General features: G+C 39.8%; 1 protein-coding gene across 4 annotated transcripts in view; it reads left to right on the plus strand.

The window, feature by feature from the left end:
- Positions 1 to 16,264, plus strand: part of IARS1 (isoleucyl-tRNA synthetase 1) — a 95,583-nt gene that overhangs the window by 69,149 nt on the left and 10,170 nt on the right. For all 4 annotated transcript variants that reach the window (XM_083488911.1, XM_083488910.1, XM_083488909.1 and 1 more), the window contains 8 exons: positions 4,420 to 4,522; positions 4,722 to 4,805; positions 6,945 to 7,119; positions 7,805 to 7,917; positions 8,769 to 8,864; positions 10,174 to 10,350; positions 13,263 to 13,374; positions 14,244 to 14,369. In XM_083488911.1, coding sequence (XP_083345037.1) covers positions 4,420 to 4,522; positions 4,722 to 4,805; positions 6,945 to 7,119; positions 7,805 to 7,917; positions 8,769 to 8,864; positions 10,174 to 10,350; positions 13,263 to 13,374; positions 14,244 to 14,369 — 986 coding nt within the window. The remainder of the gene's footprint in view (positions 1 to 4,419; positions 4,523 to 4,721; positions 4,806 to 6,944; positions 7,120 to 7,804; positions 7,918 to 8,768; positions 8,865 to 10,173; positions 10,351 to 13,262; positions 13,375 to 14,243; positions 14,370 to 16,264) is intronic.

A 16,264-nucleotide genomic window follows, 5' to 3' on the forward strand; every position in this document is an offset into this window, starting at 1 on the left:
GGAATTTCAGTGTGTTTCTATCCTGCCTTACTGCACATCGTTTCAAGGCTTTAAGGTTAAATAATTTAATATAAAAACTATTAAAATATATATTTTTAGTATAAAACAATAAGATGATGGACCCAACATAAGCATGAGCATCAGTTAAGGCAAAGTTAATGCATTAAAGCAGCACTAGAATCTGTAGCATTTATCTTTCCACCCAGTGCCTAAAAGAGTGGACCTTAGGTACGTGGTCCAGGGGTTGAAGGTCCAATCATTGGCCCATTCATCTGGCTTCAGCAGAGAGTCTCCTCAGATGGTCTCAAGGAATGAGCAGGTTCTAGGTCCATATTTTGGTAACCTTACACCAGGGGTGGGGGATGTTGGACCCTAGGGCTGAATATGGCCCTCTAGGCCTCTCTGTCTAGCTCTCAGTACTCTTCATAGGCCACACCACCCTCCCCATCAGCAGGTACGACTCCATACCTCCATGTCTGGAATGTGTTCTTGAACTTTGAATTGTGGCAACGTTTCTTGCTTGCCATGATGGAGAGATGTGTATGGATGTAGAAACCTCCTCCTTTCGTATGGCTAGAATATATTGCCTGCTGTACAAAGGTTGCATCCATTGCACTGCATCACTTTTTTTGCCTTTGGCCCAATCCACCACTGGCAGGAAGGCGCTAGAAGGCTGGCTTTGAGGTGAGGTTGCCTTTCAGACTGCAGAATGTCCCTCACTCCTATCTTACACTTTAAACTTTGGGGAACAAAAGATTATCAAGTAAATGAAGATGGCTTTGTCATCTCACTGTGAATTCTGAAATAAGTCCTATAGGTACCAGCTACTTTACAGAACTTGGCTTGGTTAGAATCTCATAATTCTGTTTCCTGTCCAGCTGTGTGGAATTTTGAATAGCAAGCAAGTCCCATTTTCATACATCCAAACTTTTATTTTAAAGCTCATCCATAATTTGTTTCTTTTGTGTGTGTAAGTCACCGTTCCAGTCTGCTTCTCATCTTCATTTTTGGATAGTTTTATTTGCTAGACAGATCAATAATTTTCTAATTTAAGTTATGGTTAATGAATGGAATAAGAGGCATTGGACCCTCTCATAAATATGATGGATTTTTTCCCGTATTGTGTGGCTGAGTGACCAATAAAAGCATTGATTGCCAATGAAAGGCTATTCATATTTCAGTGGTCAGGCTTAACCTCCAGAATTTTTACTGGTTGCAATTCCTTTTAATATTTAGCAACTTAGTTACTAGAATATTACTTACTTACCTTCCATGTGACATAAAGTTCTTTGAAATAAGTAAAAAATAATAATTGAAATGCAAAATAAAACATAAAACCATTAAAAAGCGGGGGAGGGGGATGCTACATAAATAATGCAAACCATAACTTGCCACACACTGAAAATCCAAACAGGTTAAAAAGGGAAACACAGTCCCAAGGCCCAGATTGTACCAATTTCAAAGGCAATCTACCCTGGACAGGCTATTCCATAACTGGAGTGCCCATGATAAAAGGGCCCTGTTCCTGATGACTGCTCACCTTGCTTCATTTTATGGGGCCACTCTGAGCAGAACTGCCAAAGAAGATCAAGCTTTGGGTAGATACATATGGGAGGAAGTGGTACCAATCTGTTTAGGGATTTAAAAATTAAAACTCGCATAGACTTGGGAGCCCAGTGCAGCTGACAAAACCCTCTTGTAATATGACCCAGTCCTGGCTTGCAGCCCTGTTCTGCACAAGCTGCTGTTTCTGAACTGCTTTTAACAAGAGTATCAGAAGCAAACTGGCAATAAAGTGATAAAACAACCATTAAGCTATGTCTTAAAATCTTGAGATAATGAAAAAAATATTCACTTAGCGCCTAAAAGCTAATAAAGTAGAAGCTGCTGGTACAGTAGGGCAGAACCTTCCGCCTGACACCGACATCATTGCTGCTTACCAGAGTGGGAGCAGGGCAGCAGTGTAGGTGCCCTGGCAGGATCACTGGATTGGCACAGCTACTGTGTTAGCAGAGCTCTAATCTCAGCACTGCCCACACTGTCGTGGTAAGTGGCAGCGATTACATTTTCTAGAGGGCAGCTCTGTGGCATCACCCCACCCCACCAGCTACTCCTAGTTTGTCCTAATAATTTAATGGAATAGGTTAGGTAGAAAGAGAATGTGACTTGCTCTTTGTTGTTGTTGTTTAGTCGTTTAGTTGTGTCCGACCCTTCGTGACCCCATGGACCAGAGCACGCCAGGCATTCCTGTCTTCCACTGCCTCCCGCAGTTTGGTCAAACTCATGTTGGTAGCTTCAAGAACACTGTCCAACGCTGTACTGTTTTTAACACTGATTGGGAGCCGCCCAGAGTGGCTGGGGAAACTCAGCCATATGGGCGGGGTATAAATAAATTATTATTATTATTATTATTATTATTATTATTATTATTATTATTATGAATGGATAGATTTGATCTTCTTGCAATCCATGGGACTCTCAAGAGTCTCCTCCAGCACCATAATTCAAAAGCATCACTTCTTCGGCGATCAGCCTTCTTTATGGTCCAGCTCTCACTTCCATACATCACTACTGGGAAAACCATAGCTTTAACTATATGGACCTTGGTAAGGTGATGTCTCTGCTTTTTAAGATGCTGTCCAGGTTTGTCATTGCTTTTCTCCCAAGAAGCAGGCGTCCCTTAATTTCGTGACTGCTGTATCTGCAGTGATCATGGAGCCCAAGAAAGTAAAATCTCTCACTGCCTCCATTTCTTCCCCTTCTATTTGCCAGGAGGTGATGGGCCCAGTGGCCATGATCTTCGTTTTTTTGATGCTGAGCTTCAGACCATATTTTGCGCTCTCCTCTTTCACCCTCAATAAAAGGTTCTTTAATTCCTCCTCACTTTCTGCCATCAAGGTTGTGTCATCTGCATATCTGAGGTTGTTGATATTTGTTCCGGCAATCTTAATTCCGGCTAGGGATTCATCCAGCCCAGCCTTTCACATGATGAATTCTGCATATAAGTTAAATAAGCAGGGAGACAATATACAGCCTTGCCGTACTCCTTTCCCAATTTAGAACCAATCAGTTGTTCCATATCCAGTTCTAACTGTAGCAGAAAAGGTTGTTTTCTGCTGCTCCAGAGAAGCGGACACGGAGCAATGGATCCAAACTACAAGAAAGAAGATTCCACCTAAACATTAGGAAGAACTTCCTGACAGTAAGAGCTGTTCGACAGTGGAATTTGCTGCCAAGGAGTGTGGTGGAGTCTCCTTCTTCGGAGGTCTTTAAGCAGAGGCTTGACAACCATATGTCAGGAGTGCTCTGATGGTGTTTCCTGCTTGGCAGGGGGTTGGACTCGATGGCCCTTGTGGTCTCTTCCAACTCTATGATTCTATGATTCTTGTCCCACATAGAGATTTCTCAGGAGACAGATGAGGTGATCAGGCACTCCCATTTCTTTAAGAACTTGCCATAGTTTGCTGTGGTCGACACAGTCAAAAGCTTTTGTATAGTCAATGAAGCAGAAGTAGATGTCTTTCTGGAACTCTCTAGCTTTCTCCATAATCCAGCGCATGTTTGCAATTTGGTCTCTGGTTCCTCCGCCTTCGAAATCCAGCTAGCACTTCTGGGAGTTCTCAATCCACATACTGCTTAAGCCTACCTTGTAGAATTTTAAGCATAACCTTGCTAGCTTGTGAAATGAGTGCAATTGTGCGGTAGTTGGAGCATTCTTTGGCACTGCCCTTCTTTGGGATTGGGATGTAGACGGATCTTCTCCAGTCCTCTGGCCACTGCTGAGTTTTCCAGATTTGTTAGCATATTGAGTGTAGCACCTTAACAGCATCATCTTTTAAATTTTTAAATAGTTCAGCTGGAATACCATCACTTCCACTGGCCTTGTTATTTGCAGTGCTTTCTAAGGCCCATTTGACTTCACTCTCCAGGATGTCTGGCTCAAGGTCAGCAACCACACTACCTGGGGTGTACGAGCCATCCATATCTTTCTGGTATAATTCCTCTGTGTATTCTTGCCACCTCTTCTTGATGTCTTCTGCTTCTGTTAGGTCCTTACCACTTTTGTCCTTTATTATGGTAATCTTTGTACAAAATGTTCCTTTCATATCTCTAATTTTCTTGAACAGATCTAGTTTACTCTATAAGTTTCATGGCTGAGCATGAAGATTCGAACCCAGCCTCCATAGTCCCAAGTCCGTCACTCTATCCACCACGATGCACTGACCCTCAAATTGGCGTTTGTGTTTGGTGCAATCTTTAAGATGCTCAAAAATGGTGTTTCTGGCAATTCTGCTGTACAAGAGGGTCCCAGCAAAGGGCTTTTTCTTTTCAGCCAGGTTTTAAATGTAGGTTATTATTTTTAAAGTGGTTAGCTTCATATGCAAAACAACTTTCCATTTTCCCCCCTTTTGAATCTAGAGAGGATCTGATTGACAAAAATATAGAAAGTGCCGTTTCCCGAATGCAATCTGTTGTTGAGCTTGGACGGGTAATCAGAGACAGGAAAACCATTCCAGTAAAGGTAAGATGTTTTTTAATTTATCTTACATCAATATCCCATAAGCACTTATTGGTTGTGACAGAGAAATGCATAGGTAAATCAATGAATTCCAGAAAATGAACTATAAGGATATCTGTTAAATAGCCATGGTTTAAATAGCCATTTTGCAATAGATCTTGGGTACCTTTTTCCAGACTGATGATGTTGAATTTAATTTCAGTATCCACTGAAAGAGGTGGTGGTTATTCATCAGGATCCCCAGGCGCTGGAAGATATCAAGTCCTTGGAAAAGTATATACTTGAGGTAAGACAGAAGAACAGAAGGCATTGTTGCTAGAACTTAAGTTCATATTGGTTTTTATTCAGGTTGATGCCACGTTTTTTGCCTTGCAAGTCTGTCACCCCTGCTTCCACCTGCACAAGGGGACTGCTTCCCGATCTGTTCTGGGGGTTTTCTCAATCCTCTGTAGCAGATTTGGAGCAAGGAGTGGGAAGAATATAAGGAAGGAGAAGACCACCCATTTGGCAGGTGGAAGTCCTTGTGTGTTGGACTGAGTTTGTTGGATATCTCTTTCACACACATATCCTCTGACTCAACCTTTGGATTTCATTTGACCCAGGGCTACAATTGTGTACTGCTTGATCTTGACTTAGCTTTGGACTTCCCTTGTTATTGCTCAGTGCTATCATGTTTTGGACTTGAGCCTGCAGCGGACTCTTGTGTGTTGTCTTACTCCAGTCAAGCTCAGGCACAGAGACCTAACTCAGGTGGAGTAGGAGAAAGTATCAAGATCTATGTGTAGGTAGGGGTTAAGCAAACACATGCTTTCTTGAGGGAAAAAAGGTCATTACTGAGTAACCTTGATTACATATGAAGAATTCAAGGACCAAACTAAGCAGAGGATAAATTGTGACATCTGTATATTATGTATATTACAGTTGACTTTTGACCACATATTTTTTGGAGATAAATACTTCATGATCATTGATCATTCACAAAATCATGAAAAAGGATTGTTTTGCAGCATCGCAGTATCGTTTTTCATTATGCCTTTCTGAAGAAGCTTCCCTCCTAAACCGTCTCATTCCACTAAGCTAACTTGAAAAGGGCAGTTTTGGATTTTGGTGCAAAATAAGTTTTTTTTTTTAAAGCTGCTGGTATGGATGTGGTGGCTTTCCTTGAGTTTCCCGGTGAAATGGGACGAGGTAGAGAACCTAAGTAACACTCCTGCTCTGTGGCTGCTTATGGGTGTTTGTGGACCTGTGTCCTTTGGAGTGTGGCTGATGGAAACGCAAGAGGAGCCACTCACTTGTTGTGTAAAACCTTGTTGCTGTCAGTTGACATTCTTTTTGATTCCAATACCAATTGCAAAAGCACAGTTCATTAAACAGTAAGTGGAAGGAAGATTAGTAGGTGGACTTTCCTGTTGAAAAAAGGAAGAGAAAAAAATAAATGAGATGGAAAGGAAGCGCAGAAAATGTTTTGATTGTTTTGTACTTGTAAATTGCTTTCAGCTAAGTGTTGCTTCAGAGGGCTGATAGTGAACTGTTCTCCTCTGGAAATGGAGCCAATTTTATCCTTTATCTATTTTAGAGATTAAAGAGTGGCTTGCCAGACAAAGTGACCCCTTGTGTGGTTTCGTGTATTGGATTCTTAGAGCTCAATGCCTCGTAAAAGACATGGAACTCTTTATAATATTGTATGTACATTTGTTTGGCCAGACAAAAGGTCTCCCAGGCTTCCTAAGAACAAGAGCAACACAGCAGAAGTATTCTAGAAAAGCTTTCAGATGCAAAATAGGAAAGGTGGTTTATTTTATCAGACTATCTCCTGTTTGGTTTGTACAATTGTATTTAACACCAACGTTGCATTAGATGGAATTAAACAGTAGATAGTTCTTAGTTACTGAAAAGTGTTCACTATTTAGGAAAATATTAGTTTGGGGTTAGTTCAAGGAGGAAAAGAGGCCTGGCTTAATAACAAGACAAAAGAGCCAAGGACAAGGGCTGAATGGAATAGGAGTGATCTCAAAGGTTTTATGGGTTGTGGAGTGAGAAAACCTTGAGTAGAGTAGGACTGGGGTCTTTAGAAGGTGTAAGGTGGAAACTCAGGGGTGGGAATAGGTAAGGATGTTTGGATAATACTTTGGTGGGAGAACTTTTTCTTATTTAATAGCATGAATGGGAGCTCTATTTAACTTGGTCTTCTGTACAGCAAAGTATTTTTGTATAGCATAACAATCTAAAATGACTTAATCATAGTACTGTTCAAACTTCAAGCGCACATATATCAAAATAGCAGACAGCTGTTTTTTGTTTGTCCTACTCTCTGTACTATTTTGCCATTCAGCCTGTAAAATGGTTTGTTAAACATGACTTCAAGTGGTGATTATTTTTTAAACTATTTTTTCCCCATTTTATTACTTTTTTGGGAAATGCGCAGGAACTGAATGTCCGTCAAGTGACATTATCAACTGAGAAAGATAAATATGGGATCCGCCTAAGAGCAGAACCTGATCACATGGTGCTTGGGAAGCGTCTGAAAGGTGCCTTTAAATCTGTTATGGCTGCTGTGAAGGAATTGAAAAGTGAGCAGTTGGAAGAATTCCAGAAGACTGGTTAGTATCAGTGGAGTATGTGTAGTTTGTCAGAAAAGTGTGATGACCTTGCAAACAGACGCAAAATAATTTTTATTTTCAAGTATGGAAACCAATCCATTTAGCTGCTTAGTTTTCTTTTCTAGTCTAAAAGCAAAAAGGCAGAGATTTAAAAGCTATTTCTCTTGTTAGTATATTGTCAAATGTTTATAGGTTCCATAAACATATTGGAAAATAACTGCAAAGAGGAGAAAGGTTAAATGAATTCTGCAAAACGAGGAAATGTTCAGGGAAGCACTTCGTCAGGGGTCCAAACTACCTTGAGTAGAAAATGTTTTTATACTTCTCATATTTTGCTTTGAATGTTCTTTGGATGGTCTAAGCTTTCAGAACCTGGAACACTTTGTTCCAGTTATTCTGCCAGAGACTGAAGAGGTGGAAACTGGATTTTCGAAGTTACTGAGGGAATTTTGACAGGTGGGAGACCCCATCCTCCTGTAAATTTCTGATAAACATCTGGCCCATGGAGCAAAAGTGTTTGTTCTAAACACAAGAAAGTCAGAGAAATACATTGATATGGATGTTGTCATTCAAACAAGAGACAGAAAACTTCAGTACACTGAAATGTTGACTAATTGCACATTTTTGAAAGCTTGGAATGCTTGCTTAATATAAAATAGGTAATTCTGTGGTTTAAATGAATCAGGCACCATTGTTGTAGAAGGTCATGAACTGCATGAAGAAGATCTCCGTCTGATGTACACCTTTAACCAGGCTGAAGGAGGATCTGCCCAATTTGAAGCACATTCTGATTCTCAGGTATCAAATGTAGTGATCAGTGACGACGATGGGAAATCCAGATGTTCATGTTGCTAGCACTAGTTGCTGTGGATCAGTGCCTCTGCAATATAGAACTTATACCATACCATTTTGGCATATCTGCTCGAGATGGCAGGAAATAGTGATCTAAAGAGTTGCTTAGGCTCATGCAAGGATTTTGAACTCACCCAGGGGAATGTTTGACATAGAACAGTTGGCTTCTGTTCCATATCATAAATGGACATAATCGTATTATAGCAGTTGCAGGAAGTGTAGAACTGAGCAGATAAATTGAAGAAGAGCAGAAGAAAAAATGGGCTGGAATTTGGAGAAGGAGCTGTGTCATTAGCAGCAATAGCTTAAATGAGGAGGAGCGCTTTGCAAGTCTAAGCAATGACGTCCTCAGATAAGTGTCCTCCATAATAACTGCAGGAAGTTAACTGTTTTTTTTTCTGATCCTGTGGCTGGCTATTTCACTTTCAAGTAGCTATGCCCAGCTAAAATCTAAAGACCTGTGGTGTGCTTAGCACCCCATCACTACCACCACAACCTGTATTGCCAGTATTGACATCAGGGCAAACAGTTAAGCACACCATGCATGGGGTTGTCCTAGTGTGCCCCATTGTGCATGTCTCTAGCAGTATGTATATTTGAAACAAAATTAAAAAATTCCTTCCAGTAGCACCTTAGTATATATATTGTAACAGTTCAAAAGAACAACAAAGATTGATTTAATAGTAACTAGCTCTAACTTGTAAAACACAGTTTCTCTTGTCTCAATCCACATGAACATGTCCGTGATTTTTGTTATAAAACAAGGTATATATAGCACCTGCCTTTTTTCTGGCCAGGTTTTGGTTCTCCTGGATGTTACTCCCGATCAGTCTATGGTCGATGAAGGCGTTGCACGTGAAGTAATAAATCGCATCCAGAAACTTCGGAAGAAGGTTAGTAAATCTGGGAAATGAGGCAGAAGAGCAGCCTCCGCTCCTGTAGTTTCCACCAACTGGTATTCAGAAACAGGCTGCCTCTGACCATGGAGGCAGAGCACAGCTGTTGTGGCTAGAACAGGATAGCCTTCTCCACTGTGAAGTTGGCTAATCCTCTTTTAAAGCCATCCAAGTTGATGGCCATCACTGCCTCCTGTGGAAGCAAATTCTATAGTTTAAATATGTGCTGTGTTATGACGTACTTTCTTTTGTCTGTCCGGAATCCTCTAGCATTCAGCTTCACTGAATGTCCACAAATTTTAGTGTTAGGAGAGAGGGAGAAAAACGTTTTTCTACCCACTTTGACTGATAGCATGTCCACTCACTGTTGGGCCTGGTGTCACGACCAACAATGCTAGAGGAGTCTACCTCTTTGGGGATTTCTAGCTTGTTGAATTCAACGCTTTCTTTGATGTATAGAGTGACACCACTTCCAGTCTGTTGTTCCCTGTCCTATCGAATTTAGATCCAGAGATACAGTCATGTCCCACCAGTTCTCTCCAGTCCATCAGATTTTTGTTATGCCCAGTATATGAATACCGTCCTCTTAAGACCAAGCACTCCAGTTTGCGCATCTTGACTTGGAGGCTTTCTGGCATTAGCGTGTAAACACTTATAAACCGTGACTCTCTTAAAGTATATTTGGCAGTTGTGTGTTGGCCTGCGGTGCTTTGGCCTCTCTCAGTTGTTATCCTGTGTGCCTGCACTCACAATGTCTAGTTATATGCATGAAGAACAGATGGCTATAAAAGGAGACTAGAAAAGATGATTTAAAAAATGAGCATGACATAGGTAATTGTGTGTGAAGGTGACTTCTCATTTTATTAAGATAACAAGAACTATAGATGCCATTTCTCAATCAACTGCAGACTCCTCCAGAACAGAATTGTGTTCATTTGGTTACTATTTTAAAATCTGGGGACAGTATTTGTTGGTCAGTTCTACTTTTTGTTTGCATTCTTAAATATAAAAAGCAATTGCTCATTGCAGAATACCTTTATTTTTGTTTTTCTTGGTGAAATCTTTTTTATTTAGAAGAAAAATGTTTTGTAGAGTGCCATTGGACTTTGGCTAAGTCAAATTAACATGTGATGTGCAGTTAGATGCTTTTCTGCTTGCCTGAATATTTGCTATAATTATGCTTGACTTTTTAAATGTGTGTTTTGTTCTGATTATACCAAAAAACAGATTTTACTTTTTGGTCGCAAATATTTGGTGATAGGTAATCTTTATTGCTCACTCAATTGGGTTGCTGATTTTGTTACAGCGCAATCTTGTTCCAACTGATGAGATTACAGTGTATTACCGTGCTCATCCAGAAGGTGATTATCTTGATACTGTTATTAAGGAGCATACAGATTTCATTTTTGCAACAATCAAGGCTGCCTTGAAGCCATACCCAGTGCCTACCTCAACGGAAGTGCTTATTCAAGAGAAAACCCAGGTAAAAACAAGCAAGAATTTCTTTGGAAAATATTCACCTCACCCCATTATCTGAATAATGCATTGCCTCACATTAAATGTTTATTGGACCAGAGTCGGTATATCCATTTCAGATGTTCATATTATATGACAAGCTTTAAGTTCAGGAAGTCACAGAAATCATCCAAGTGGTTTCAGAACTGGTCAGCATGGACTTACATACCCAGCACTAAAAACCCTCTTGGTTTTCTGCATTTCAGCTAATCATCTCTACCATATGAAATTAAAAATCAGAAATGCATGTTGTAGGTTACCTTTTTGACTGTATCTACTGACTTCAAGTAAAGCAAATTAAATCTGATGATGCTCAGGAGTCTCTTTTAATGCAGACTTGATAGACCTTAATCCACAGGGGTAGTATCTGTTGAAATGTTTCTTAAGAGCTACATTGTGCTTATTGTAGCCACTGCCGACATAAAAAGTGCTTTCTCAACTCCCAGAGCCAACCTTTCACTTTTTATCATGTGGATGTCACCTGTAAGCTGGGTATTTCACAGGAACACCATGTTTTGCAGATGCCTCCTTTATGTGGTCTAACTCCATCCTTTATAAGAGCAAAGAATTGTGTAAATGTAGCAATATGTATTATTGGGCATAGGTTGTGGCTTATAAATAGCGCATCTCCCCATTCAGAAAATGCCAGCTCCATTACTCTCCCAAGTTAAGTCTTTCACTGGGCCAGTGCGTTTGTTGAATATATTTTACGCATCTGAATATAGAGTGAATGCATCTGGGTAGCACAGTATAGAAGTGTGAAAAGACCATACATTATTTTTTCTTTTACATCGAATAGTAGATTTTTAAAAAATAGAACAATGCATGCCTTGAAATTATTTCAAAGATAAAAGGTAGTCAGTGAAGTTGCCTATTTCATTTAAGCTGCACAACGAACTTAAACTCCACAATGTAACTGTTATTTTGTGTATCTTAAAGGACGCGGGTGGCGCTGTGGGTTAAACCACAGAGCCTAGGGCTTGCCGATAAGGAAGGTCAGCGGTTTGAATCCCTGCAACGGGGTGAGCTCCCGTAGTTCGTTCCCAGCTCCTGCCAACCTAGCAGTTCAAAAGCACGTCAAAGTGCAAGTAGATAAATAGGTACCACTCCGGTGCGAAGGTAAACGGCTCTGGTTTGCCAGAAATGGCTTAGTCATGCTGGCCACATGACCTGGAATCTGTATGCTGGCTCCCTCGGCCAGTAAAGTGAGATGAGCGCTGCAACCCCAGAGTCGTCCGTGACTGGACCTAATGGTCAGGGGTCCCTTTACCTTTTAAAGGAAATAGTCATTTACTTTTCTGGTAATCTATGAAGTTGCCTAAAAGAAATGTAAATGTCTTTGTCTATTGATATGACCTTGATAGATAGAAAGCTAATCTAAGACCCCAGAATATAATCCCTGTATTACTTCATTAGCAAATAACTTGGAAACATATGAAAATAGTAGTGTATAGTCATTTAATAATTTGTTCATACAGTTAAAATGAGGCAAATCTGCAAGATGTTGGTGACAGTCCCATTCATTGTGATGAATACAGATTTAAATGTAATTTGGTGAGAATAATAGTTTAATGCAAGATACTGAGCAACAATGTGTGCAGTTCTCGGACAGCCAGAAAAAGCAAATTCTATCTTAATTTTACTGGTGTATGTACAGATGGTTGATCTAAATGGAATAGATGAGTCTTGCAATTTTTTCATATTTTCATTTTATCAGGTCAAAAGCCCGTTAGTTGCTTAGGCTGGAATACTGTTTCAGTTAAGCCTAAAAACCTTAAATCAGGCATAGGCAAACTCGGCCCTCCAGATGTTTTGGGACTACAACTCCCATCATTGCTGACCACTGGCTCCTGTTAGCTGGGGATGATGGGAGTTGTAGTCCCAAAACATCTGGAGGGCCGAGTTTGCCTATGCCTGCCTTAAACAACCTACTACCTTCTGGAAAATAAAGCTATATATGAAAAAGGCAAAAAGTCTAAAGCAGTACCAAAACCTTGCTTTAGAACAAATACTGATGCAAATCAGGGTGCAATGAATATTAATGAAACCGCAAAAATTCCAAGCAACTACTCCATTTTTGAGTGACTTCCCCCTGTCCTTTCAGCCTCTCATGCTCCATTCCATGTTGCTGAAAACAAGGTCCCCTGACTCTCTATGAGACTATGGGGGGAAATAAGGGCAAGAAAGCCTACTTCCATTTAGTAATGGAATGGTAATTTTTCTTTCAAAGGATTCAAACTTAAAAATTTATTTCCTCTGGTTTTAGCATCTTTAAAATGCTTCAGCAAAATACTACCCAGTCTCTAAAGGCATTTTTACAGGTTTAAGTCTATAGGTTCCAGTCCTATGTGCACCCAGATAAATAAAAATAATAACGTTTTGGGGAAAATGGGCCTTAACACTTGCATGGTAGCTGTGAAGGTTTTTTTTGGTGTAGATTTGCACCCACACTTTCTTACTATTCAGAATTCTTAATTCGGCTTTGAAATGTGACAGTTTCCTGGTGGCTAATGGGTAGTAACAGTTGCCCCCTAGTGGCCAACATTAGCAGACCCAGAAATGGCATTTCATAATGTTATCTGCATGTGCTGCTGTGACTCCTTTCTGTCTTCCTCTGATTTTCTGCATTTAACTTTTTTGCAGCCTTAAAAGTTTGTTTGCTGGCTTATAAATTGCAAATATTGTATTTTTAATGTCACCAGGGTTGCCTCTGCTAACATACTGTATTGCAGTCTTTTATTATGAAGCAGCGTTAAATTACAACTATTGTCACTATCATCCCTGCAGCATTTCCAAGTTGTAATAATTCTGAGGGGAAATAGTTTGAGTGTCTCCTCTTAGAATATTAATTTTCAGAAAATGTAACGCTTGTTTATTTAGCTGAAGGGATCAGAACTGGAAATTACACTAGCCAAAGGTGCTCTGAGTCATCGCATTGAGCCAGCCTGTGCTTATGTCAATCTGAACATCTCTGTGAATGGGAAAGAGCAAGGTAGGAATTCCTTAAACTATTTCTGAAAGTTACTTGTCATTTGTCTTCTTTGAAACTGCTGCATCAAAAATAAAAAACTGCTTTTTAAAAAGGTTATGGCAAGGACCCAAAGGGTAGCCCACACAAAGGGTTTGCATATCCTTAATAAGACTTCTTCCTTTTGAAGGCTTGACCCCTGTGCCAGATCGCAAGAGGCTTTTGGAAGCTATTTTCATTTCTCATGTGCCTTGTTATGTGCAGTGTACCGCTCAAGAAAAATCAGTTTCAGCCTCCTTTGGCTCCTTTGAATTAGTTTTACATATGTTTAAAACCTGACAATTTTCTTTTTAAAAAATAAATATTTTCTAACAAAGTCAACCTTGAGAATTGTGTTTAGGCATCTTAACCATTTGAACCATTGTGCTTGGTTATTTAGTGCCAATTTTAAAGAATATAATTGAACTGATATAATTGAAATGAAGTTATAATTCCTGGATGAGATGAAAGAATTGTGCAATCCAAGTAACTTGCTTGGTAAATGTATTCACCCAGTAGGTGTGTATTCATAGCGGGAATTTCAGCCTGAGAGCCTTGTTCTTTTGTGGGGAGCCTCTGAGGGCCTCATGCCAAGGATGGGAGGCAACGATGGGTGCAGCAATGGATGTGATTTTTGCCTTTGTACAGTAACCTACATTCCAGCCAGGCAAAATCAATTGAGGGATGTATGGAGAAGGAATGGGAAGGGGAAATGGCCAGGGAGAGTCCCAAGAGCCACATTTCTTCCCCAGGTCTGCCCCCCACCCCTTACATATAGGTGTAACAGTATTGATAACGAATTGATTAAACAAAATTGGTTTCTTACGATTGCTGCTTTGTGCTTCTCTTTCCAGCTGGTACGGTGTTGCTGGAAAATCCCAAAGGAGATAATACATTAGACTTCGCCAAACTTGTTAACACCATTTCATGCATTTTTGGTCTTGAAAATTCAAAGTTAGCGGTTTTCAATGGAAAAACAGGTGGGTAGTGTGGTTAAGTGCGATGAGGGCTCATGTGCATGCAGCGCACACTTCTCACGGTCTCTGTGTGTTTGCATGTTTTGGGGGAATTATTATTACTGCAGTTTTATAGCACAGGTGACACTTGCTTTAAAATTAAAATCTCCTTGGAAGTATGCCTATTCTTGGACCTGTGTTTTACTTTACTTTTTGACAAGAAGTTTATACACTGTTGAAACTGGTTATAAACAACTCCAGAATTATATTTAAAAAAATTCTCCTGAAGGCTGCTTCTGTGGTAAATTTGCTCAATTTCGGATGGAATGTTCAGGAGAGTGCTTTTTGACTCCTTATTTGGCTACTTAAACCCAGAAGAACAAGTTGTGATAGCATTTCAAACTCTGATATAGTTAGAACGTATGCGGTTTACATTCTAAAGCTGTCATAAAGCCATTTCTCTGCTATTGCCACTTTGAAGTGTTTTGTCATACGGAGGTTTGAAGATCTCCAGACTTGTATATACAGAACAATTTTGTTAAAATACACTTTAGGTTTTAACTTGTTCCTCTCTTAAACAGGTAGACAATAATTTTGACACATAAAACTTCGCAGCGACAAGAAACAGAACATGACTGATGCAATAAAAAGTAACAAAAGGATCTGAGTAAAAAACTCACACTATGTTCATATTGTGTTGCATGGCCATTGTTACCCTTTTAAAGTTTTTTTTTTTTTTAAAAGAAACTGCTGATCCTGTAGCAACACATGGAAAGCACAGAGACCCTATGGAGGTTTCCTGAACCCCCTTGTTGTTGGCGTCCTAGCTGTCAACTTTTTCTTCTTTTTTAAAAAAGAATTTAAGAGAAATTGCATATGCCATAGCAAACAGTTTCACGCTAGTACTTTGCTTAAACGCTTTCATGCACATTTCAGAAACATATTTTTGAGTATACTTTGCATAGCACATGAGTAGTGTCACACTTTACAGAGGTTTTATACTGCTCACACATAGTTATCAGTTTTGTTTGGTAGCTTTTACCATGGATATTAAGAAGAAGGTGAAACAGCAGTTGGGGGTGAGCCTGAGTGAGGGGGGCTATTAACAAAATCTTTCTCTGCTGTAAAAAGTGCTTTCCTTCTCAGTGACGTATGTAGGTGGCTGCTTCCTGGTAAGCCCTTTGTATTCTGATTGTGGTGGTAGAAATACTCCATTGTGAGCTTGTTCTCACAAGCCCAATTGGCTGCAGCTTTCTCACCCTTCAAATTGGCCTTCTTCCTAGCAACGGTAATGATGCAGCCAATCAGATTTGTCTATGTGATGACAGCCAACGCTAACTCACAGTGAAAGCAGTGCCTAGTTGTGTTTTGGGAGAGATCTATTGCTTTTGCAAAAAAACTGCCCAATATTTAGTTTATCTCCTTACTATATAAAACTAAATTGTGGTCTAAACCAGATGTTGGCAGTTTTAGCTTATACGTATGCATTGTAAATATAGGGTTTAGGAAACAGGACAGATAATAGAATGAGTCCACATTTTTTTCTGCTTTGTGTTTAATATCCTAATGTTGTAAACATTATATGAAAGCTATATATAAAAAAGACGACACGGTCAGGTAACAGGAAAGCACTTTTCATTTTTTAAACTGTTAATTAAAGTGATTTCTTGTTTGCCCGGATCATCTTGAGCTGTATTGTTCTCTCTGCTGTGTCAAGATGCATGGTGCCATTATCTTTGGAGTAAAAAACAAACCTGCACAAAGAGCAATGTGCTCATCAAGCCACATGAGCACAAAGCAATACAGCGGAATCTGCTGTATCATCACTTAGTGATGAGGGTCAGTGGGAAGGTTTATCTCTGGTCTACTCAGCATTTTGAACCAAATGTTCAGCTATAGCACCTTTACTGAATATTGAG

Source organism: Podarcis liolepis, assembly GCF_965112155.1.
Source record: "Podarcis liolepis genome assembly, chromosome: 2".
NCBI lineage: Eukaryota > Metazoa > Chordata > Lepidosauria > Squamata > Lacertidae > Podarcis > Podarcis liolepis.